Source organism: Panthera tigris, chromosome E2 (assembly GCF_018350195.1).
Source record: "Panthera tigris isolate Pti1 chromosome E2, P.tigris_Pti1_mat1.1, whole genome shotgun sequence".
NCBI classification, from domain to species: Eukaryota; Metazoa; Chordata; class Mammalia; order Carnivora; family Felidae; genus Panthera; species Panthera tigris.
In genome coordinates, this window is record NC_056674.1 from 54,529,809 (window position 1) to 54,554,300 (window position 24,492).

At 49.9% G+C, this 24,492-nt stretch overlaps 1 protein-coding gene across 4 annotated transcripts in view; it reads left to right on the plus strand.

Annotated features, from left to right (window-relative positions):
* GAN (gigaxonin) overlaps positions 1-24,492 on the plus strand; it is a 95,768-nt gene that overhangs the window by 49,588 nt on the left and 21,688 nt on the right. For 3 of the 4 annotated variants that reach the window (XM_042967943.1, XM_042967948.1, XM_042967944.1), the window contains 2 exons: positions 941-1,050; positions 1,140-4,116. The exons of the other annotated variant lie outside the window; for it this stretch is intronic. In XM_042967943.1, coding sequence (XP_042823877.1) covers positions 941-1,050; positions 1,140-1,321 — 292 coding nt within the window. In that variant the 3' untranslated portion in view covers positions 1,322-4,116. Of the gene's footprint in view, positions 1-940; positions 1,051-1,139; positions 4,117-24,492 lie in introns of those variants that run through there. 4 annotated transcript variants of the gene reach the window in all.

The window sequence follows — 24,492 nt, forward strand, 5'->3', positions numbered from 1 at the left end:
AGGGAGAGAGAGAGAGAAAAAGAAAGGAAGAAAAGAATAAATTGTGATTCATCAAAATTAAAAACTCTTCTTCAAAAGTCTCCATTAAGAACATGAAAAGATAATCTACAAGCCGGGGAAAATATTCATGATCTGCGTATCTAACAAAGGACTTGTATCCCCAAAACACAAAGAATCTTACGATTCAAGAAGAAAATAGAAAACCCAGTTTTAAGAATGAGCAAATCTTTGAGCAGACATTTCACAAAAGAAGACTGATAAAATGGCCAGTGAGCACACACAGAGACACCCAGCATCCTTCTTTTCCGGGAAGCCCGCAAGCCCACACCACGAACATGGCCGAAATCAGAAAGACCCACATTCCCGAGAGCTGGCAGTAATCCCCAGCGATAGGAAGCCTCAGATGTTGCTCACTGGGACGGAGAATGGCACAACACTTTGGAAGACGGTGCGGCATTTCCTTACCCGGTGGAATACAGCTTTAGCTGTATAACCAGTTCTGTGACATAACATCCGCAAAGAAGATTTACACTCCAGTGTCCAAAACAGCTTTATTCACAAGAGCTGAACGCCAGAAAGCACCCAAAGGAACACGGGCGAGGGAACGCATAAACAAATTCTGGTACATCCATACAATGGAAAACCACTTAAAATTGTAAGAAACAAAGTATGGTATAAGCCACGGGGTACTGAGTCTCGGGAACGTTTTGCCGAGCCAAAGAAGCAGATTGAAAAGTGCGTACGCTTTGTGTTTCAAAGTGGGTGCCGTTCTAGAACGGACAAAATGAGGTATCATCCATAGTGACAGGAAGGAAATGGGGAAACAGGTTGAGCTGAACTGGCGCGGCGCCTTGTCCTCTGGACCGGCCAACCACCTTTGTCGTCTTCCTAGACCTCATCCTCTTGACTTCCTTCGTTTTGTCTGTCTGTTCCTTTTCAGGTGGATCTACCTTAACGACCAGAATTTATGCATCCCCGCCAGTTCTTCTTTTGTTTATGGAGCTGTCCCCATAGGAGCCAGTATTTATGTTATCGGAGATCTCGATACAGGTAAGCACGTTACGGCGATTTTGCTGGAGCTGTTTCTGGCGATTCCAAGACGTGTTGTTGTATCACCTGTGCTGCTTCTCGTGGTTCAGGTACCAATTACGACTACGTGCGTGAGTTTAAAAGAAGCACGGGGACGTGGCACCATACCAAACCGCTCCTCCCGTCCGACCTCCGCCGCACCGGCTGTGCAGCCTTACGTATTGCAAATTGCAAGCTTTTCCGCCTGCAGCTCCAGCAAGGCCTATTCCGTATCCGTGTTCATTCACCCTGAAGAGGCGGCAGAGCGGAGGCAGAGCTCCTGACCCGGCGCACCATAACCTGGCTTTCTGCGAGGGGACCAGAGGTGGCAGCGTATCTCCGGTGGTTTTACTGTAACGCTTAGAAGCCCGCGCTTCAGCTCCTCTCGCGGAGAACCCGTGACTGTCGAAAAAGCTCCCTTGGAGGAATCCGTTCCTCCAGGTAGATGTGTCTGCAGACGAACGGAGTAACTATCCGGTAGAGGCAAAGGGAAGTGGGAATCGGGGTCATGTAAAATATCGAAGTTAGCGTACTAAGGTGCATTCTCCCGGAAGGGGACTCCTTTCCGAGCGACTGCTGTGTTCCGGTACCTGGCTGGGGGAAACAACAGAAATCCGTATATGCAAATCAACGTATCCAAACACACCGAGACTGCGTTCCTGCTGCACTTGAAAGGAAATACCATGCCTAACCCTGCCCGACAGATTCAGGTTTGTGCCTAAGATGTTAGATTGGGCCACGTAGTCTCCACTTACTACTAGTACTGTGTCCTCAGAATCTTTTTTAAACTATATTATCATGAATTGAAACTAAGATAAAATTTCTCTCTCATGACATTCTATCTTAGTAATCTAAAGGTTCGATAAATTAATGAGTCAGGTTGCAGCCCTCGTGCGAGTTTAAAGGCAGTTGCTAGCTTCTGTGTTAACTTAGATACGTCATGCCGTAATTTCTGGGGTAGTTCTCTCGGAGCTGTGAAGGGTCCCGTGCCGTGCCGTTCGTTCTTCCTGTTCAGTTAACCAGAACCATTTTGTAAACACGAGGAGATTAGCAGAGTAAGGGATGTTACAGAAGAAAGACCCGAGTCAGACAAGTGACCAAGGTCTGCTGTGACCGCACAAGCTGTCCAGACAAAATATATAGGGATCAAAAAACTTTAATCTGTCTGAAAGCACACAGAGTCTCGTTTACTACTGTTTCGGATTGAAAACCTGTCTTAGAGCGCGAACCTGCATTAAGAATCTAGTCTTTGTAGCAGAATTTTCTCGATGCCGTTCACTAGCAAGAGTTTTAGACAAATTACATTATAAGTAAAGTTTGGCTGGTAGAATAAAACTACCTCAACTTAATTTCATTCTGTTCATAGTAGAGCGAATTCATCTCTTCTCTGCTTCTCCACTCTCCCACCTTCCCTTGTCTCCCCGTGCTGCCGCACTTCCCACCGCGGGGAGAAAATCTGTCATTAGTAGCACTTACCTTGTAAGATACTTTGTTTTCCATTCGAATTATGCCACCTTAGTGTGAAATCGGGGACTTCAAAGTGCTTGATTACATCATAATTTGAATTTTATGTAATATCAGGTTTCTAATCAATTTAATACAGAGCTCTTCAATTTTAATTGTTTTCTACAGTTTCCACCGCCCTCAGTAAATGGCTGTAAGAAGCAGTATTTTGTCTTAATGATTAATAAATGTATCAATGTATCCTTTGCTTATACATTTGAGAATAGGAGTTTCTTCTAGAAACTTCCTAGATGGAATGCTTATACGCTGTTAACATGCATAGGAAACCTCGCTTGTGTTTCCCCAACCGTGAACAGAAAAAAGGGTAACCTCCTATCTGCGGTTTTTTTTTCTTACATCTGTTAGGAGTCAGTACAATGCTGTAAACGTTGCTGAAGGAAGACTTGTCGGGGTGGGGGGGGTTCTAAAGAATGTTGTGTGTGGAGAAGATACTGCTGAAAGAAGGCGTGAGGTGTCTATCTTCTGTATCAGAGGCCCCGGGCCAGATTTGCCACACATTCACGTAACACAATCGAATTCGAGACGTAAAGCAAAGCCGGCCTTTTTCCTCTGAATCGTGTACCAGTCAGCTGTCGTCCGCACACCGTCCCAGTGATACCTGGGATGTCTTCTCATCAAAGCAAGCTACGCGGCCACTGCAAAGAAAGCAGACTTTCTTTTTTGACAGCTAGATACTCGTTTTTTAGAGGAAACAAATTGCTGAAGAAGTGAATTTTCTTTGGTAAAATCTCCTGAACAGAACAGAACCTTGGCCTTCAGAAGTTGCATCTGACATACAGTAAAGCAGTAACGGATGTCCTGTGAAAGCCATGGCAGGCTTTCTCTTAATTCTGAATTCTCTTCATAAGCCATTCTCTTAATTTCTGAAGTTTATAATTCTTCCCACACCAGGCCTCTCCAAGGAGACAATTCATTGTTGAGGAGTGAATGGGTTATTGCAATATTGTTGCAATATTATCAGTGCCTGCATGACTTAGTCAATTCATTTTATAAAAACAGTTCTTTTTTAGTTTTTTATTCAGTTCATTGACACGGTAGCTGCAGAAATTAGATGATGTTTTTTAAAATAAATTTGCCACATAATACGGGATGCAATAACCAACAAGAACTGCTAAGTGCCAAACTGTTATTTTCCTATATATAAATATAAAAATATTCTGCTGAAGGGTAGGAATATATTTAATTTTATTAGGCTCCAAAATTAATCGTGACTTTTTTGTATATGACAGTTACTTCAGTATTGTGAAATAAATTTTAAGTCATTTCATGCAGGTTTGTTTTAACATTCCACTTATGCCTTGAAACATCTTTTTCTCGATAAATTTTTAATACTTCTTTTTCCGTAAGGCACTTTTACCAGGCGTAGGTTGGAATAGGCAGTTGAGGATAGATGTTAAAATTTTAAATGAATATCATTGGGGGAAGTGCAATTTATTTTCATTATCCCGCCAACAGAAGGAAACTTGTTTCGGGGTTAGAGTCAGTGAATATTTAAAGGATCTCTCGTAGGCTACAGTCTAAAGTAGGCTTGTTTGTTTGTTTGTTTGTTTGTTTGTTTAACATCCAAATATAGATTTTTCAAACATATAAGTGTTTAATTTAAAATGAAGTGCTGTTTTGGGGGTTTGTTTTTTGTTTTTCATTTTGTGTGTGTGTGTGAGTGTGTGTTAGTGCTTCTATCCTGTGAGAGGGAAAAGTGTGAGGGACAGAGTGTGCGTGCGTGCGTGTGTGTGTGTGTGTGTGTGTGTGTGTTATGTGACTTGGTAAGTCTGTTTATACATGTTTACTTTTAAAATTGTAGTTCCAAACTACATATATTACTGTCTCCTGGTGCTTCCGATAAATCCTTGAGCCTGTGGCCCTTCAGTTTATACTACTATGTTCAACTCACGTTGGGTGTAAATATTCATAGAGTCGTAGTCTGTATAGTAAGTTTTACCTGGTGTTTGCATTCCTTCAGTGGGACTAAAACAGTGCTTACCAACTAGTATAGTCGATATAGCTGTAAAGATTTGGCCTTGGAAATCTTTGAACTCTTTGTTTCTTTCATTAGTTCTTTATTTCATTGCTGTGAGGAGTTGATAGGTAACAGTAGGCTGTTTTCAAACCGCAGCAACCAGAAAAGAATATTTGGGCGATGATGGATGGTGTACTCCCTGTGCTAAAGTGTCCTGTTATATTGTACTACCACTTTCGTGATGCTTTGGGGTGCCATTTTTATAATTCATGGGTGGGAGGGGGGTTCCCTGCAATATGCAGGAAGCACATCTTTATATTGACCTGGTAGAGATAGGGCTGTCTTTGCTGTGTCACCTCAGTTACTCATGGTAGTAAGTTGGGTTTTTAGAGAAATTCGTCAGCTGCCTTGGTCCGTTGGGGTTCCATTTGGTATGTTCCTCCTCCTGTGTACCAGACCAAAAAGTTTCCCAAGGAGTGCTAAAAATGCTACAGTATTACCTTCTTGTTGGCCTTTCTGATTCTAGAAGATGCCTCCTGTGGTCAGATGGAGACATTTGAATATCTGGGGAAAGAATGAGGTGGCACTTTGCGTGGATTTATTTACTTATTCTTTAATGTTTGGGTTTTGGTTTTTGTGTTTTGTTTTTGTTTGTTTGTTTTTTGAGAGAGCTTGAGCAGGGGAAGGGGACAGAGAACCAGAAGCAGACTCTGCAATGACAGCAGAGAGCTTGACGCGGGGCTTGAACTCACGAGCCATGAGATAATGACCCGAGCCGAGGTCGGACACTCAGCCAACTGAGCCACCCAGGCACCCCTGCATGGATTTAAAAGGTGCTGGGACCCCCTTAAAAAGCACCTGGTGGAAGGGAAGTGTGAGCTTGCTCTCGTTCCGTGGCTGCCCCTCATGTCTGTGAGAGCCTTGGGGGAGCCAGGAAGGGAGGAGACGGATTTGTACAGAAAAGCTGCCCTGGGTTTAATCAGCAAATGCTTATGGAGGACCCCCTAGGGATTCTGCTTGGATTTCTGGGGGGGCTGTCATGCTGCTCTCCCTCTAGCCTGTAAACTCCTCGTGGGCAGTGACCCTGTCTTGGCCGTCTGCTAACCCCAGTGCCTGACACACAGCAGGTAGTCAGGAAATGGTTGACCAGTGAGTACAGTACCCTTGTGATCAAAGTGATGTTCTTTGTGGGATTGAGAAGCCCTCTCCAAGAGCGATTTATTTTGTTGGATTTTAAATGAGAGGCTTTGTATGCAGATGTGCTGGCCTCCTATTCTAGAGTGAGAAACTAGTACAGATACAACACACAAAGTGCCCGACGTGCACACACACACTTCTGTGGTTTCCATATGTTCTTTAGGGTTTGGAGGACCCTACTATGCTCAGCACACCTAATACCACTGATCACATTTAGTGTTGGGATTGATTGCTTTTTACACGTGCCTCTGGGTGTTTTCCAGAACATACTGCTGTGATCCTCACTTCTCCATGATGGGTGCAGTGGCCCCACTGGACAGAGAGCAGTCTCTGAGGCCCAGGAGATACGGCTTCATTTCCCACCTCACATGCAAGTAGAAACCCAAAGCAGAAGCCAGGTCTTTGTATTATCATTTCACCGTTCAGCCTCTGAGACAATCGCTTAATTTTCTAGGCATGCAAGTATTTTCAGTCCTAAGATAATCATTTGTGGTATAACGTAAGCCCTCAAACATGTCCTTTAAAGTTATACAGACATCAGCTGAAAGGTCTTTGGTTTTCTTTGTCAGTTAGCGATAGGATAGGAAATTTAAGAATTGACTAAAGTTATAAGAACGGAAGTACTAAGTGTGTTTGACAGAAAAGCACTTTTTATTCTTAAAGAGCAGAAACTTCGTTTATATTTCTTTTCTTACCACTTGTACAGTAAGGGAGAAGAGAGTGTGTCTTCGAAGGTAGAAGGAAGTATTTTGCTAGCTCTCTAATAACCCCTGAGGTACTCTTCCTAGCCAGTTCAGAAATGATGGAGATGCATGGTATAAAGGTGGGTTGTGACTTGCTTACCCAGGTTGGAGAAGGACATGAAATCAGGTCAAGGCTTTGCTGCCTGCTGGTGGGAAAGTCTCAGTGGTGTTGAACTCTTATGTTTGCTATTGTTTGTTTGCAAGCCAACTGGTAAAACTTTTAAAACTTTTGCATGTTTCTCACGTGATTCTGTTTTTAATTATAAATACTTCTCACCTTTACAATGCATTTACATGACATCTGAGGAGCTCAGTTAAGATTCTGTGTTCTTTGGTCTAAATGCATGCAGTCGAGGAAGGTTTGCTCATGTTCAGTTCTGTCCCCGAAGTTCTGTCAGTGACTGGGTCTTTAGACTTCTTCCCTTCCTCATCACATCAGATATCTGATAAGTTAAGCAGCCTGGCTGGCTCACTTGGTGGAACGGGTGACTCTTGGTCTTGGGGTCATGAGTTCAAGCCCCACGTTGGTTGGGTGTAGCAATTACACAGGTGTAGCCCATACATGCTGCATAAGATCACACAGGGAAAGATCGCCCGTTCTTACGACCCATATAAATATGTGGCCACTTTGGATGATTCAGATCCCAAGTAGACACAGGCTCATCTTTCTGGTCAACGAATTCTATTTATTAGACCTTACTTTTTAGCATTTAAGTAAAATTCATAGGTTTTAAAACTTTATTTTTATTGTTCCTGCTTCTCAATTACAAATAAGGCATACTTTAGAACCTTGGGTAAAACTTTTTCCGGTTAAACCCGTGAACTTGGTATGAATATGACTATACGTAGCTCGCTTTATCGTGTTTCCTGTTTAATTGGATGAGAATTACATGCACCTATTCCCTTGTTCTTTGTGTTTATAGGAAAAACTCTGTTCTCCGCTACCTCATTATGTGGTGTTGTGCTTGACCCCCTGCCAATTTAGGAGAATTCAACACATTCTGTCCTTTAACAAAAGCCTGGAAGCCAGCAGCAGGCGGCCTTGAGGAATACAATTCTCTAAGGCTTATTTTCCATTTTACTATTTTTTTTTTTTAAATAGGCACTTTTAATCAGGAGGAACAGTCATTCTCCTAGAGCTGCTGCAAAGTGATTACTTGAAACTCAACTTGAACTTTAAAGAGTCTTGAAAAGGCTATGTTTTCATGATGTAGAAAAGTAGTATATTTAAACACCACTGCTGTGTAAAACAGAGGGCTTACTCTCCATCCTTGTTAGGATCAGACCCGAGAAGGTGTCTACCTGTAATCTGACCCAGCGGTGGGAATTCAGATGCTTGGGGCTACTGTTTTTCTTTGTCTTAAGGTGCTACTGTGGTTGGTTTAAGGAGCTATTAAGTGTATTTCCATGAATTTGTTTCCCGAGAATCTTTTAATTTTGATGACAGTAGAGGCTCATTAGTAGATTCCTCTTCTCTTTTCATTCTGACAGTCTAGAGTTTTAAAATGAAATCTGAAAGTGTTTCCAAAGGACAAGGTTGAGGTTGACCAAACAACTTAGAACTGCAGGATGCTTAAAATCACGAGCGATTGGATTTTTTTCTGAGCATCAGTGGAACGCGCCTTCTCCGCACGGCGCACGTCGGGCTCTGTCCTCGCCAGCGCCTGTCGCCTTCCCTGGTCGGTAAGTTAGGGGAGCGAGCCGCCCCGAGGCCCATCGATTCCTCCAGTCAGACCTTCCTCCTCCCGGAGCGGTTTCTTACAGGAATTACCCAGCATCCCTGGTGCCCAAAAGACTTCTGCCCGTTCCTAAAAACCTAGCGTCCCGGGAATAACGTAGAGACCAGATAAAAGCTAGCGACAGAACTGCCGTTACCCTCCGACATGATCTAGTTTTTAAGCTTGTGCTTTTGAGGGTGAAAGGCAGAGTTTCTCCCCAGATGACAGGACGTCAGCACCAGCGGGTCTGGCAGCAGGCGTGAGACATTTTCCTAAGTGGTTTCCGAGAGAACCGACACTTACCGCTTCAGGGCCCCAGCCTTTTCCTTTCGATTATCTCGAGGAAAACCTGTGTAAACACTTTATGGACTTGCGCAAGCAAGCCTAGTGGCTGTGAGCGTGCACGGGCCCCGGAGCCAGGCACAGGTGGGTTTGAGGGCTTGCACCGAAGGCTGTTTTGTGACCGCTGGGAGCCCTTTAACCCTGAAGCCCAGTTCCTTACCCGTAGACGTAGGACGACAGGGGTGTTTACGTCTTCGGGCTGCTCTGAGGACCAGAGCCGTGAGGGCGATGAGAGCCTGGCGCCACCGTGTGACCGTGGCCGCCGTGGCCACCCAGCCCGGCCTCCGGTCGTCGGTGCCCTCGCTGCGCGTCCTGACCTCGGCACTTCCGCGTTCGGACGTCTGCCACCGTGGGACCTACAAGTAAATGGATGTATCTGTTGATAAAATGATTTACTTCCTGGACCCAGGCCACTGCTCTCCTTCCACTGCTCTAATATCTGGATCCAGGATGGTTCTGTAGAGCTGCAGCATCCCCTAATGCGTGCTTAGACCACTTAGAGTTGTTTTAAATAACCCTCCGTTCCGAATTTGCGTCATGAAGCCCTCTAAGAATACTTTAAATTCTTTACCGAAGTTGATTTTTCTTTTTCCCTTAAAATCCACAAGTAGTAGAGTACCCTGGTCAGATCAACTGGATATTTTCTAGATCTCTGTTTGAGATCAGTATACCTATTCTCTCTTAACGTGGATGCCATGTGAAACTAAAGCAAAAAAACAAACAGAATTTGTTACAGGTACGTGCGTGTCTGTGTGTGTGTGTGTGTGTGTGTGTGTGTGTGTGTGTGGGTAGAGCTTCCGCCCCTTCGGATAAAGAAGGGTTATTTAACAAAGTGATGCAGAAAGTGAGCTACTTAATTCCTTTCATCACATCGCTTCCTTTCCGGTTCGCACTCTGGGACTGGCGGGTTTAGCAGCATGTAAGACATTGTATAAAGTCATTCTTAGTACCTTTGTGAATAAAACAGGAAGTAGAAACAGGGCTACAAGGGCCGAGAAATGGATCGAACAGCCATGCCAGACAGTGCCACTGAGAACAGCTTCTGTGGTACCGTGACAGTGTCCATTTTTACTCTTTTTCTTAGTGATTTGTATAAAAGTATAAAAGGCAGAGAAAAGTGCTGGGAGGGATGAAGTGTTGGGTGTTAGGGTCTTTAGTGATGCTACAGTCTAATACATGGCTAAATAGAAAGTCTTGTATCTAGGTTCAGAGGAGATAGTTCCTAAATGAAAAAGAAAGAAAAAAAACGTGGCGGGGTGGGGGGTGGAGGGGAATCACTGACAATGTGAACACAAGCCAACTGTTTAAAAAAAAGAAGAGTGGCACCTAGGTGGCTCAGTCAGTTAAACATCTGACTTCAGCTCAGGTCATGATCTCACGGTTCATGAGCTCCAGCCCTGCACGTCGGGCTCTGTGCTGGCAGTGAAGAGCCCGCTTCGGATCCTCTGTCTCCCTCTCTCTCTGCCCCACTCCAGCTTGCACTCTCTCTCTCTCTCTCTCTCAAAAAATAAACATTAAAAAAAAAAAAAAAGAATAGGGGCACCTGACTGGCTTAGTTGGTAGAGCATTCGACTCTTGATCTCAGGGTCGTGAGTTCAAGCCCCGTGTTGGGCATAGAGTTTACTTTAAAAAATAAGTAAATTTTTTATGGGGCGCCTAGGTGGCTCAGTCAGTTAGGCGTCCCACTTCGGCTCAGGTCATGGTCTCACAGTTTGTGGGTTCGAGCCCCGTGTCGGGCTCTCTGCTGTTAGCACTGAGCCTGCTTCGGGTCCTCTGTCTCCCCGCCCCCCATTCTCTGCCCATCTCCCATTTGTGCTGTCTCTCTCTCAAAAACAAACAGTAAAAAAATAATAATAATAATAAATTTTGTAAAAAACTAAAAAAAAAAGAATAGTGTTTGTTGGGGGAGTGGGCTGGTAGCTAGAAAAGGACGTCTTCTGCTCCTTCATCCACGGGCTGCCCCAGATGGGCCCCTGGGCCACTGCATTTAGCTGCCAGTTCTAGGTGCCACCATCAGAGAGACCTGAGCAAGCCTGGGGCCCCCCAAGGGACGGCAGTGTGGGTGGTAGGCGCTCTGGGAGCTGGAATCAGGACCTCCGGAGGCCTGAGGCTCTGGCCTGTGGGGATGTCTTTAGAGCGAGCCGGTGTGCATGGCTCAGGCCAGCAGTGGACACAGAGACAGAGTGGCCTCGTGGAAAAATGGGTGGCCTCTGCGGTACTGAGCGCTCGTCTCTGGAAGTGCCCCCTAGGATGAGTCCTTGCGGCTGTGACTGACAGCACGCCAGCATCGGTGAGAGGGTTCTTACCTGTGGCAGGATATTGGGCACCATCTCCAAAGCTCCTTGCAGACGAACAGCTTAGTAAACAGTTGAGTGAGTGATGTGGGGAAGGGGGAGCTTGTACTTCATTGATTTTGAGGACAAAAGTCTTTGTTATTTTCAACCTGTGCTCCCTCTCCTCCTCTCCCCGCTGCCCACTGCCCATTTTCTGCCTTCTGGCTGCAGCCCCTGGCCAGCAGCCACAGCCTTCTTCAGAGAGCTTTCAGAAGTAGGCCTAGTTCTAGAGATTTCCCTAAAACCACTCTGTCATCCAGAACAGCGATTCTTGCTTTTTATATACTTTTTGCTCTAAATCTGTCGTGTACCTGTGCAGATTTAAGAAAGCTGATGAGTAAAATTGCATTCTTTCAAGCAGGGCCCAGGTGACCCCGCGGCCCGGGATGCTCTCCAGGGGGCTCGTGTGCTGGGCCACCTCTTGGGGCTCCTTCTAGCTTGAGCAGTCGGCAGCCTTGGGGTGGATTCTCGTCGTCCTTTGAGAAGAATTTCCAAAGCATCCGATTCTGTGGTTTGCTCTCTCTCTTCTGTGAAGGCACATGGCAGTCTCAGTCTGGAGGAGACGGAGGCGGCCCCTCACTCTGCGTGTCTCTTCTGCGCCCCCACCCCCGGCCTTGCAAAGATCTGTCCCAAAACAGAGAAAGACAGGCGCCAGTGGGGGCTCGCACCCACGTCCTCGTGAGGGAGCCGTCTGTGTGCTCTCGTCACTTGGGTATATTTTCTCCCCATTTCTTGAGTGGTCTTCGCTTACTGAGAAGTGCTGTTTGAACCAGTGTTGGTCCTCCTGCCCACGACCCGCCGCGGCCGCCCAAGGACCCCGCTGGTGGGGCCTCCGGGGAAACAGGCCCCTCCGCGCCTGTCGCATCTCCCTGCGCCAGTGTAGAGACTGGGTCAGGGTGGAAGAGGTTATCTCATCCTGTTTACACCCTCTGGTTGCCCCTCCCATCCCGCCCTCTGCTCCTCATCCTACGCCTGTCCCAGCCGGAGGTTTTAACTGCTTAAATTATGTATCTCAAAAAGGCGAGAAAAAGAAAAAACAAACACACAACTCGTCTTGTTCCCCAGACCATTCGCCTAAAAGTGTTTACTGAAAAGGCATTCTTCTAGGAGCTCCTGACCCAGCCTTTGTGACTAGCACTTTCCACAGCCAGCTGGCCCTGGCTGCAAGAGAGCCAGACCCGTCCCCCAGGCCCCGGGGAGCTTCCCAGAGTCCACGCCACCCCCCCTCCTCCCGGGTGAGAGTTTGGGCCGTAGCCTCCCCTCCGAGGCCCGGCCCGCGACACAGTGGAGGCTCCTTAAGCAGCTGTAGGCTAGAACAGTCTCCCTGGGCCCCAGCTCGGCCCACCCGCCACGCCTGCCCGGAGGCCCTCGGGGCTCCTCCCTGAGCCTGAGCCGGGAGAAGGGGCTCGAGGTGCCACACGTACTCTACCTCAGCACCAGGCCACGAGGCGCCGTGCGGGCCCCAGATGGCCCGGCAAGGCGTGCTCAGGCCCCGGGTGGCTCGGACGCTTGCAGAAGCGAGCCTTGTGTCTCGGCCACACGCAGAGCCTGGGGGCCGGGCCCCGGGCTCTGCACCATCATTGTATCCACCAGAGCAGAGCGAGACCGTGGTCTCCTTGTCTCTTGGTGGGCTCGGAACTTAAAACCACCACTCCAAGTTGTGAGCAGAATCGGAAATTAGAACCACTCGTTTACAATCAGAGAGAGACCATCTTTTCCTATTTTCTTCAAAAGGGATTTCTGCTTCCGAAGAAACTCCAGAAAATAAATGTGCTATTATTAATCTAGCATGTGCTCATTGAACTTGACTCTTAACGCTTTGTAAAAAAACTAGGTAGGATCTGGTACGGGGGGGGGGGGGGCAAAAGGGTGTCATCAGCTTCAAAACAAACCAATGTATGTGGGTTCACAGCATCTTTTTTTCCTACATGGGACCTCAGAATTCAAGTTGTCCTTGAAAACAGCCACATTCCAGGGGGCAGGTAATTTTGTGGTGGGAGGTGTGCCAAGCGGCCTTTAGTTGAGAAAAGCACAGATATTAGCAACACTTGCTTAGTTAAATCATCAGTGGCTTTTTCTACTGATGGGATTCTTTTCATTTTGACCCGCTGGTAGCACAGCATTTGTTTGGTGCCTCACTCTTGTACCCCTTCGAGTGGCCAGGGACGCAGTGATACTTTGTTTCGAATCGTACCATTTGTGAACTGTGACAGCCGTACAAAAGGAGGAGCCGTGGCCGCGGCAGCCTGCCGTGCGGTGACGCCTCCGCCGAACCGGGGTGGTCAGCGGATTGAACAAAAGCACGTCCCCGCCCCGGCTGCCCCCTCCCGCCCTCATTAGGAACTGTCCCACGGAAGCACCGGAGGCAGGCTGGGGCAGAGTCCGTTTTATCGCTGTTAATGTTCCCGGCGACAGGGATGCACGTGTCTGTCTGGGAAGGAGGCCCATCCGTAGCTCGTTATAAACGCGTGGATTCGTTCGGTCTCTACCGTTTGATGCAGCTCTCCTGCTGTGAGCAAAGTGTGAAGGGAATTCCTTAAACGGGGCTGTAAATCCCACTGGACTCTCCGAGACTCAGGGCTGATGTTCACTGTGGGCCCTGGCCCGGCTGGTTGCCCGTGTGGTCCCAGGCGTAACTACCTGACGGTCGCCCTTGTCGAGAAGTGGGTTTTAGCACACTTTTGATTTGCCGTTTTGCCGCTTTTCATACCGTAAGGAGAATTTCATAAATAGCCAACTCAAAAAAAACGCCGTGTCAGGACTCATCTGGTTAAAACACAAGCATTTGTTGAACGAACACGTTTCTATTTTCTGACACGACACAGACAGATCGTTTGAGTGTAAATCCCGCAGGTTTTGCTATCTCGGAAGATTCCGGGTTGAGCAGCCTGCTTAGACGTGTGTTCAGCCGGGGTGGTGTTGTGTGCAGCCAGGGATCCCGATCTCGAAACAAACACCTGCTGCTGAGAGGCAAGAGATTTGCCGTGAAATACGCAGAAGCTACTCGAAGGACCTGGTACAGACCGTTGAAATGACCTGAAGGACGGGGAAGCTGCAGCCGAGAGAGTCGTACCGCTCACACTGTGGGACAGTTCGCGGGAGCGTCGCAGTCTCAAACACCCTGTGGTCCACGTGCGCGCGTGTGTTCTGTGGGTTTGTTCTGTGGAGTAACTTTCTGTTCCTGTGCTGGCGTGAAATGTAGCGAAGTTGAAGTAATTTTGAATCCGTAACTTTTCTCACAGAGTTGCTTCATGGTTTACAAGTAACACTGATGCCAAGGGGGTGTGTCCGCCTTGTCCCATCCGGCAGCATGCACTTTGTCGGCCCGCTTCCGTGTGTTGCGGGGTAACCGGGGGTCCATCCCTCTCCGCGCGCACGGGGTTTGTGCTCTGGGAACACGTTGCCGTCGTGCTGTTCTCTTGTACCGAGGATCACGGAAAGTGTTTTATCTTTTTTATGTAGTTTGTATTGACTGGGTTTTATAACTGTAAGAAAACAGAAAACAGAGTGTTGTATTTTGATCTGAAATTTGTCTATGGTAAAGTAATTTTGTTTTATGTATTGGAAGTTCATTTAAAACTTGAAATATTTTCTAGAAGGGTACCGAACAAAATGAGTCGTTCAAGCTGTTTAGCCTAATAAAACAATTTGATGGGGAAGGCATTCTGATTGGCTCTAATTTTTACAGCGGCTCCTGCCTAAGTTTGCACTATCGATGTCGCTCGATTTGATTTCCGAACAGAAGGTTGCCTTTGTGCCACACCTGAAGCGCTTTGGGTCTCAGCTGCCTGGATCCTGGCTCTTGATGTAAGATCGATGCCTTGACAGGCACTCTCCACTGGCGTTGCCTCGGTGGCTTCCGGCCCTATCAGAGGAAGTCGCTACTCTGTCCTGCCCAGAAAACGGTTGCAAGTTTCCCTTCCCTGGAAGACAGACAGACATTAGACTGTCAGGTAATAGAGGACCTTGATAGCGAGGGTGCCGTTCGTTGTATGTTGCAGAATTCCGTCTGTGGCACGTGGAATCCTCTGTAGTTTCCTCTCGCCGCCGTGCCCAGAGACAGCAAACCCACAAAGACCACTGCTACTGAAAAAACGCCAAAGGCACCTCTCCCCAAAGGTCAGGGGCAAAGAGCTTAGAGAATCTACCACACGTGTCAAAGTCAGGTGGAGTCTGCCAGAATCACTCCTGACGTCACAGGAAGAGAAGAAATGGAATGGATACATATGGATACATATGTATATGCGAATATATGATGAATATGTATTATGTATGTGAACGTAATATAAAATGAATATATGAATATATAATGAATTCACATATGTGATACATATATGTAACATATATAATATACATATATATAACGTATATTAAGGAACCCAGTCCTGGGGGAATGTACCCCAGGTTGCCTGTTATCGGTGGGGAAGGGGGTGCTTTGCTGCTGTGATGCAGGTGATGTGGGGGACGTGGGGTTGACCCTGTCACCCTCCTAATACCTGTGGCTGCTACAGCAGAGAATACATACCTTGTTCACCAGCTCTGTGACAGGGGCTGCTGAGTACGTCACATGTTAACTCGCTTCATCCTCCCAACAGCCCATTTTTACAGCAGAAAAACTTGAGACCCAGAGAAGTTGTCACTTAACCAAATTCACGGGCCCCAGTGTGGGCGGGGAGGGGGCCGAGCTGGGCTCCAGGGCCAGGCAGTCCAGCATCCTGTCTCTCTGGAAAGGGGACAGGCCTTTTTCAAAGCCACTCATTTGCTCCCTTGATGGCCAAGGTGGCAGATCAAACGATGTTGTGGCCGAAGGGGTTAGTCCCCGAGACTCCCAGATGGGAGCCACTTAGGAGGGCCCATGCTGCTGCTGCCACAACTTTTAGCTGGAACAAAAGCCGGTGAGAGCCAAGGTCTTTTCTTTAAAAAACAAAAAAAACAAAAAAAACCCAACAAGACCAGGTTTGCGTGAATTGGTGTGCGTTTTCTTTTGTTTTATTTTGTTTTTTAAGAAACCTGTACTGCTTTGTTCCTGTGTTTTGGTACCAGAAAAAAAGAAACCTGTAGTTTTGTGGAGAACCCGATGGAGGTCATTGCTGTTAATTGCCTGAGGTTCAGAGTAACTTCTGAAATTTGGGCGTCCTCCGGGTCGTCTGCTCCGGATTTTTTCTAAGGGCTGGGTCAGCTGCTTTTCACTGGTCCCAGCGTGTTTGTACCCAAGGATCCTTCTCTGCATGCCATTCATTCCCTACTAATAACGGTGCCCCGGGGTGGGGGCGGGGCGCTGCAGGGGCCACAGGCCCAGGGTTCGAGTTCTGGGGTGACCTTGGGAACCCATTTCCTCGGCTGGATCCGTGAGGTGGGGCCGGATGGTGTCCCAGCTCTGCTTTCAAAGAGGAGGACGAACACATCACACACACTGAGGATAGCTGTCAAAAAATGAGAGAAAATGCCTGTTGCTGAGGGCGTAGAGAGATTGGAGCCCTCCCGTGCTGCTGGTGGGGATGGGAAATGGCGAAGCCTCTGTGGAAAGCCGATTGGCGGTTCCTCGACAAGTTAAGCACAGAGTTCGCGAGCCAGTCCTTCCACTCCTCGGTGTGTGTATGTATATGCCCAGGAGAACTGAAAACGGACTGAGACAGCACCTGCATGCCTGTGCTCGCATTAGCCACAAGGTGGAGACAGCAGACGGGTGGATACCCAAGCCGTGGTCTCTCCACACACTGGAATATTATCCAGCCGTGAAAAGGACTGGAGCGTTGGTGCATGTTCCAATGTGGATGAACCTTGAGACCGTCATGCTGCGCGAAAAGCCAGACACGAAAGGCCACATCACAATGACATGATTGCATTCACGTGAAATGTCCAGAAAAAGCAAATCCCTAGACACAGGAAGTAGATTCGAGGTTGCCCAGGCCCAGGGGCAGGGAGGAGTGGGGAGCGAGCACTAACGGGCACGGGGTGACGAGAATGTTCTGGAACTGGGTAGAAATGACGCTTGCACACCATTGTGACTGTACGAAATACCACCGAATTGTGCACTTTTCAGTGGTCTGTGTTATGTAAAGTTCACCTCAATAAAAAGTAGTGAGGGATGGGGGCGCCTCGGGTGGCTCAGGCGGTTAAGCATACGACTCTTGATTTCGGCTTGGGGCGTGATCTCAAGGTCACAGGATCGAGTCCCGCATCAGGCTCTGCACTGACGGCATGGAGCCTGCTTGGGATTCTCTCTCTTTCTCTCTCTCTCTCTCTCTCTCTCTCAATCAATCAATCAATAAACAAACTTTAAAAAAACAACGAGGGATGGAATAGAGCAGTTAAGAAAACAGATCAACCCCGATACTGCTGGGAAGATTGAGGAAGTAGGGAGTCGGGTTTCGCATGCACAGTGGTGGGTGTTGCCCAGGGCCCTGACCTAGCCAGACCCTTGATAGAGAGGGCCACCGTGGGGCCCTGGGGAGGCCACTCGGAGCTGGCACACCCACGGACCTGCAGTGCCTGGAGTGATCCGTGCCATCAGGAAAGTGAAAGGAGCCTTTCGAACTGCATTTCTGAATTAGATTCAAGAAGAACCAGCCTACCAGTTAAGCACCGGACTGCCGGGTTCAAATCCAGCCTCTGCCACCAACTCAGGCTTTGGCTAGAGCCTTCCACACACACCGCCCCCCATGCTGTGCCTCAGGTCTCCAGGGGACAGTGACAGGACCTGCGGCCACAGGGTCACGGGGAGAACTGAGCTAGTCTGCGGCTGTGGCTGAGAACACTCGGTAAGACCCCGTGCTGGCTGCTGGGCTTCTGTCTCTTAGCTCAGTGGGCGCGACCACTTACAGACAGGCTTGAAAAGAAGCCATGGTCTGTACCTTGTCGCGCTGCCCAGCCCGGCCCTCCTCTTCCCCAGGGGCAGCAACAGCCCCCGCTCGGTCCCAGAACATGGCAGGGTGGCGGCAAGACCTCGCACCCATTCGCCACTGCCCGGGAACCTCAGCTGGATCGAACCACAGCTAGCCTGTAACGCGATGCCCGCTCCCTGAGGCTGGAGAACCCCCGGCCTGGGAGTCCCACCGCAGGGTAGGTGTGTTTTTATCCGGCAGGATATACTTATCAGCTAGGGCCAGGAGAGGGGAAACCCACTGACAATTCCAGCCTGGCCAGATTCTCCAGATTCTCCGTGAACCCAGTGCAGCCCTGAGGCAGGGAGGGAGGACGAAGAACAGACATCACCTGCCTGGGGAGTCGGCTCCCCTTGCCGGCCTCCCCCTGCGCCCTCGAAACTGCCCAGAGACTTGGTGGCCAACAGCCACCTAACACCTACCATCCCAGTGACGGGTCCTGTGCGGCTGGTTCCCCTCACAACATTCTCTCTTAACAGATGGGAAGGTCACAAGCCGTTTGAGTTCCTTGGTCCAAGTCATGTGGCTGATCCGAGGCAGAGCTGGGGGTTTGGACCCAGGTCTGTCTGATACCGCGGCCTGTGTTTTTTCGACAAGTGTCCTTGTGCTCTGATCCCATCTCTTTTTGTCATCAGACACAATACCGTGGGACTGGCACTCACGAAGTGTCCCCTCCAGTGCCCCCCCCCCCCAGCACATGGCCCCAAGACGTGGCCAGAAGAGGCGGCTGTGCTCAGGGCACCCGCCCCCCAACTTCAGCAGGCTCGCTCTGCACAAAAGCCTCGGGGTACCTTAACTCCCATGGCAGATGGGAAGATGCCGGCCGTACCCCAAGTACATTCACGTCCTGATCCCCAGACCAGTGAGCTAACATGGCCAAGAGAGACTCCGCAGATGTGATAGATGAGTTAAAAGTTCTGAGATGGGGAGATTATTCTGGATTATCCAGGCGGGCCTCATGCCATCACAAGGGCCCTTGTAACAGGGAGGCCAAAGGGGCAGACAGAAGACGGTGCAAGCCAAGCAGCAGGGGTTGGAGTGACCCCGGGCTCCAGGCCAAGGAGTACGAGCAGCCTCCCCGAAGCTGGAAAAGGCCAGGAGGTGGATTCTCCCCCACCCCCCACCCCCCAGCAGCCTCCCACAGACAGACAGCCGTGCGACCCCTTGGTTTCAGCCCAGTGAGCTCCTTGTTGGACTTTCCACCTCCAGAACGGCAAGATAATAAATGTGTGTTGTTTCAAACTGCTTGGCTTGTGTCCTTTGTTACGGCAGCCACGGGAACTCCCATTATCCCAACTTCTAGGAGTTCAGATTTGACTAGTCCGGAGCGGCCCAGGAGTGGGCCCCGGGGGGCCCTAACGTGCAGCCAGAGCCGCGAACCATCCATCTTTAGACATCTTGGAGATGATGCACCTGCTTCCACTGCTGGCCAGATGCGGCCAAGACTTTCACTGGCCAGAGCTCGCTGGTCCTACTCCCTACCCCTGAGCCACTCACACTTTCTACTCTACCGAGGCTCTACTACAAGTCCCTGGGCCCACCTGAGTTCCCGGAGGCCTCTCCTTACCCAGGCTTCCTTCAGACAGCATCGAGGACCAGGAATCTCGACAGACAGCCCCTCCTGTCTTCATCGCTGATCTCTGCCCATGCCGCTCAACTTCTGTAAAAAACCCATCCCCCCCAAATCCTAGCTCCCTCCCTTTGCAGTCTGCTTTCGCAGTCTTTGGAAATCCCACCATGTTCCCCCCGCCCCTCAGCTTAAAAACCCTTTGCTGTTGTCCCCCACCTTGAGAAGGAAACCTGACCTTCATGCTCTAGGCTCTGAAGCACTGCAAGGTGTCCCTTACCCACTGCTCCAGCCTCATTTTATGCCACTTGACACGCCCTCCGGCCGGCCACGGGAGCCCTCTGTGACCACAGGGCATTGGCACGTGCTGTGCACCTTCACCTACCAGTCTTGCTGGCCCCTCATCCTTCAGGGTGTGTTATCAATGGCACCGCTTTATGGAGAGCTTCTCTGTTCCTCTCCCCCCGCTCTGTATCAGGAGGACCCAAGATGCCGAAAAGGCCTAAGAGATTCCAAAGCGAAGCAAGAGGTATAGAGAGTCCACTGCTGACTCTTTACAAATACAAATAACACACAAACAGCCAAAAGCGGGCTCTTCTCGGTTCACCTTTCAGGTTGGGGTGATGTTGCAGTGTCCTCTTCAGCTCTCCTGTCAGGGCAACAATAGCTGACGAGTCCTGAGTGGGAACAGACGCCCAGCCCCAGGGTAAGCAATCGGTAGGGAGAGCCAGCTAGTGGAGGCGGCCACCGGTCACTGTGCTGCCTTGTGGAAACGGGGTCCAGTGTTGCCATGCATTCTGACTTTTCCAAAGAAGCTGGGAAACCTGGAGGAAAGGCTCTGGTTTCTGCATTTATTATTATTTTTTTAATGTTTATTTTATCTTTGAGAGAGAGAGACAGAATGCGAGCAGGGGAGGGGCAGAGAGAGAGAGAGAGAGAGAGAGAGTGACAGAATCCAAAGCAGGCTCCAGGCTCCGAGCTGTCAGCACAGAGCCCAACGTGAGGCTCGAACCCCGCGAGATCATGACCTGAGCCGAAGTCAGATGCTTAACTGACTGAGCCACCCAGGCGCCCCAAGCTTCTGCATTTAATTCCATTTTTCAAAGAAGTATAACACCGTTCCGCTCAAACAGATATGTCTATGGGCCTGGTTTTGGCTTCTTCCCTATTTCATCCCCCGGTTTATGTTTTTCCTAGCCTGGGATAAATTAAAAAACATGGCCATGTGATTTTGCGGCTGCTGCCACCAAAAAACGGGAGTTCATTTTGCTGCGTCCTGAATCTGGGCCGGTCAGTGACTCACTCAGCAGAGCCCGGCAGAAGTGACCATGAGCTAGTTCCAGAGCCGGGCCCAGAAACGTTCCAGCCATCATGTGGGGAAGCCCTCAGGCTAGACTGTCAGATTAACGGGGGGCAGGAGGAGATGCCGTGAGCCCCTCTGAAGCCCTCCAGCCCCCGGTCAAGCCGCCCGATGCCTGCTGATTCTACAGGTGACCTCTGACAAGATCCGCAAAAGGAAGCTCCCCGCTGAGCCCAGCCCAAGTTGCAGAACTGTGAGCAAATGAATGGTGGTTCTTTGGGGCCGTGTGTTTTGGGAATGCTTGTTATGCAGCAGCAGATAACTGACACATAGCCCTTATCACAGCCTTTGGCCACCTTTGCTTCTGTTTTGTCTCTCTGCCCTGTGCATCCCACTCCCCACACACTCCCTGGATGTGGGCTCCGTTAACCCCCAGACCTTGTCTTTCCTGTTCCCTGTTGGGTTCCCAGTGCCTCCTATAACACCCAGTGGGTGCTCAATACATACTCACTGGAAAAATGAATAAGTAAACGTTTAGGTCAGCAAACATTTGTAATGCACGCCCTGCGTCACACGACATCAAGCTGGAGATGAGAGGTGACCCGGTAGCTGCAGAGGGACCTCGTAGCTTCCTAGACTCGTGGCTCATTTTCCGTTATATCCTCTTCTTTTAGTTTATATTCATTTTTTTGAAGTTTTATGTATTTGGGGTGCTGGGAGATTCAGTCGGTTGAGTGTCCGACTCTTGATTTCAGCTCAGGTCATGATCTCGGCTCAGGTCATGATCTCATGGTTTGTGGGTTCGAGCCCCACACCGGGCTTACTGCTATCAGTGCAGAGCCTGCTTCACAGTCTCTGTCCCCTTCTCTTTCTGTGCCATTCCCGCTCATGTGCTCTCTCTCACTCTCAAAAATGAATAAATATTTAAAAAGATAAAGTTTTATTTATTTATTTTGAGAGAGGGAGAGAGAGCACAAACTAGGGGGAGGGGCAGAGAGAGAGAGGGAGAGAGTCTCATGCGGGCTCTGTGCTGTCCCTATGTGGGACTGAGACCCACGAACCATGAGATCCTGACCTGAGCCCAAATCAGAAGTCGGACACTCAACCCAATGGAGCCACCCAGGTGCCCATCTATTAATTTAAGTAGGGCTTGCACTCACGACACCGAGATCAAGAGTCGCATGGTCTACTGAATGAACCTGCCGTGAAGCCCTGATTTTCTTATTTTAAACAGATAATTCAGGGAGGTCCCTTAGACCCCTGGCTGCCGTTTCAGCCGCATCCCATCGGGCGAGCAAACCAAGTACAGGAGGTAAGGCTGCATGCCTGGGCGGTTGGACACGCATCCTGCAGGGCTCGCCCCTCCGTCGCGTTGTCTTTAAATGGGGACAGAGGCTAACATCCACCTGAAAGGCTGCCAGGAGGCTCACCCGAGACGCCTGTGGTGCCCGCATACCCCGTCCCCTGCCTGGCCCGCGCAGGGGCATGGGAAATCCAGGTCCCTTCGTGTCTTTGGAGGAGATGCTCGCATCCTAGCAAGGGACGGGTCTGGTTGTGGTGCCGGCTACGTTTCCTCTCTGCCAGCCCCCAGCCCCTCCCCTCAGGGGCCGCAGGCCTTGAGCCTTGCCAGCTACACCCGCCCCCCTCGGTGACTCGGCCACAGGCCACCTCCAGAAGGACACTTCCGGTCACCTCCTGGACCACCCCCGTCACAGCCGCCAGCCTGACTACCGAGTTGTGGCCACCCCTTAACGCGTCCTCTCTTCCGTTGCTGATCCTCACAAAAACCTGTGGGGTATTTTCAGACGAGAAAACAAAGACCTAGAGAGTTGAAGTCATCTGTAAAATGGAAGGAGCCAGCATGTGTCACGGGACAGGGATTTGAGTGACTTGGAAGGGGTGGACCCAGACCAGAGCCACAGGCCGGAGCTCAGAGGCATCTGCCCACCCCCACCTCCTCGCTGAACCTGAATTTCTCCTCCTGGCACATCCCAGGGAAACCAGGGGCCAGCAGCATGTGACTTAGAAGGAAACAGGGTGGGTCCCTTCTCGGGGATTCTCAGGAACTTGGCTCAGCCCCGGGCGGATCTCCCACAGCCCCCGGCGGAGGCAGGCCTGGGATGACTTCATGTTTGCATTAGACACTTTCAGGATGGGACAAAGCTCGTCTTTATTTCAGACCGATGACCTCGGTCTGAGTGGGTGACCTCCCTCCTACCTGATGGGAGGTGAGATCCAAACTCACCGGGATCCTGATGCCGGATGAAGAGTGACATAGACCCAAAGGGCATCCGAGCAGCCCTCCAGCGTTTCCTGACACCTGCTGGGTGCCACCCACTGTCCCTGGTGCCCCGGACGCCACCCCTGCCGTGGAAACTCTGGCCTGGTGCATCTCGCTTCTGCTTAAGCATTGGAATCACCTGGGGAGCTGTGACACCCACACTTGGGCTCCACCTGAGACCAATTGAGTCAGAACCTCTGGCGTGGGACCCACACGTTGGCATTTTTCTAAAGCTCCCGGGTTGATTTGCAACCAGGGCCGAGAGCTACCACCCGGATGAATAAAAACACACATTTGTTGAGCATTTATCTTGTACCTTGCTCTCAGAATTTTATATGTGTAAATATTATTTCATTTACTCTTCGCATGACCCCTCGGAGGTGAGTACTGTTACCCTTATCCCTATTTTACAGATGAGGAAACTGAGGCACAGAGTGGTGAAGTCATTTATCCAGCGCCAGAGAGTGGCAGGCCCAGGATTAAGTCCCAGAGAAGCCGATCACTGAGCCTGCACACTTAAACATCACACACTGCTGCCAGATGGGAAAGGACAGGCCTCTGTAAACCCAGACAAGAGAAAGATCTAGAAGTCAAAGTGGCCCACAGGCCAGATACGAATGTCCCTTTAATGGGAAAAGCAAGGGTGTTTTGGAGCGTGGAAATCCTTCACCTGTCACTCCCCAGCTGCTCGACCCCTGAGCAAGGAAATTAGCCTTTGCATGCCTCAGTCTCCCCGTGGGAGAATGAGTGCTTATTGCCGCATACAGAGCTGGTGAGATGGCAAACGGAAAACACCTGACACCGAGCCTGGCCAGTAACGTGGAGGCCGCTCAGTAAGGAGTCATTCTGCCTCTGCCTTTCTCCCCCCACCTCCACGTCTCTCCTGCCGTTCCCCAGAGAGAAAACCCGAAGGGGGTCTTTTTGACCTACTGGGTCTCCATAAAGTGCTGCCAGCCTGGGGCTCACCCCACAGAGCTGACGTGGGTTGGCTTTGAAAAGATGCTGTGAGCAGAAGCTCTTCATCCCCACCCAGGAAATGACCTTGCCGATCACAGAGACAGATTCGCCCAAAGCCCTCCTCACTTCCAGGCAGTCCTGTCACTCTCGGGAGTGAGGGCTTCCAGGATGCCTGGGGATCCTTGACCTTCCACTCAGTAGTGCTAAGGGTCCTGCAGGAACTCGGGGTACACACGTACCAGGCCCGATGTCATTTGTACTGAGCCCTCCTCAGCCGCCTCTCAGACAAGGAGCTACCAGACAGAGCCGCTCCGGGGGATAGCAGAAGGTAAGCACTTTCGAAAGCGCACGAGCCCACTGCCTCCGGGATGAATGAGGGGTCCTCAACGTAATAGGCAGGGCCTGTGTTCTGGCTCAGCTGAGGGGGCCGGCACGGGAAAGGAGAGCGCGCTGACCTCGGGGTCCAGCCCAGGGTTTGACCAGAGTCCGCACCTGCCGAGCTGTGTGGCTTTGGGCATGGCGCTTAGACTGTGGGAACCTCAGGTTTCTCATCTGAAAAATGGGCTGGATAATAGAAATGAGGATTAAGCTAAGTAATGAATGTGGGGCACATCATGGCTA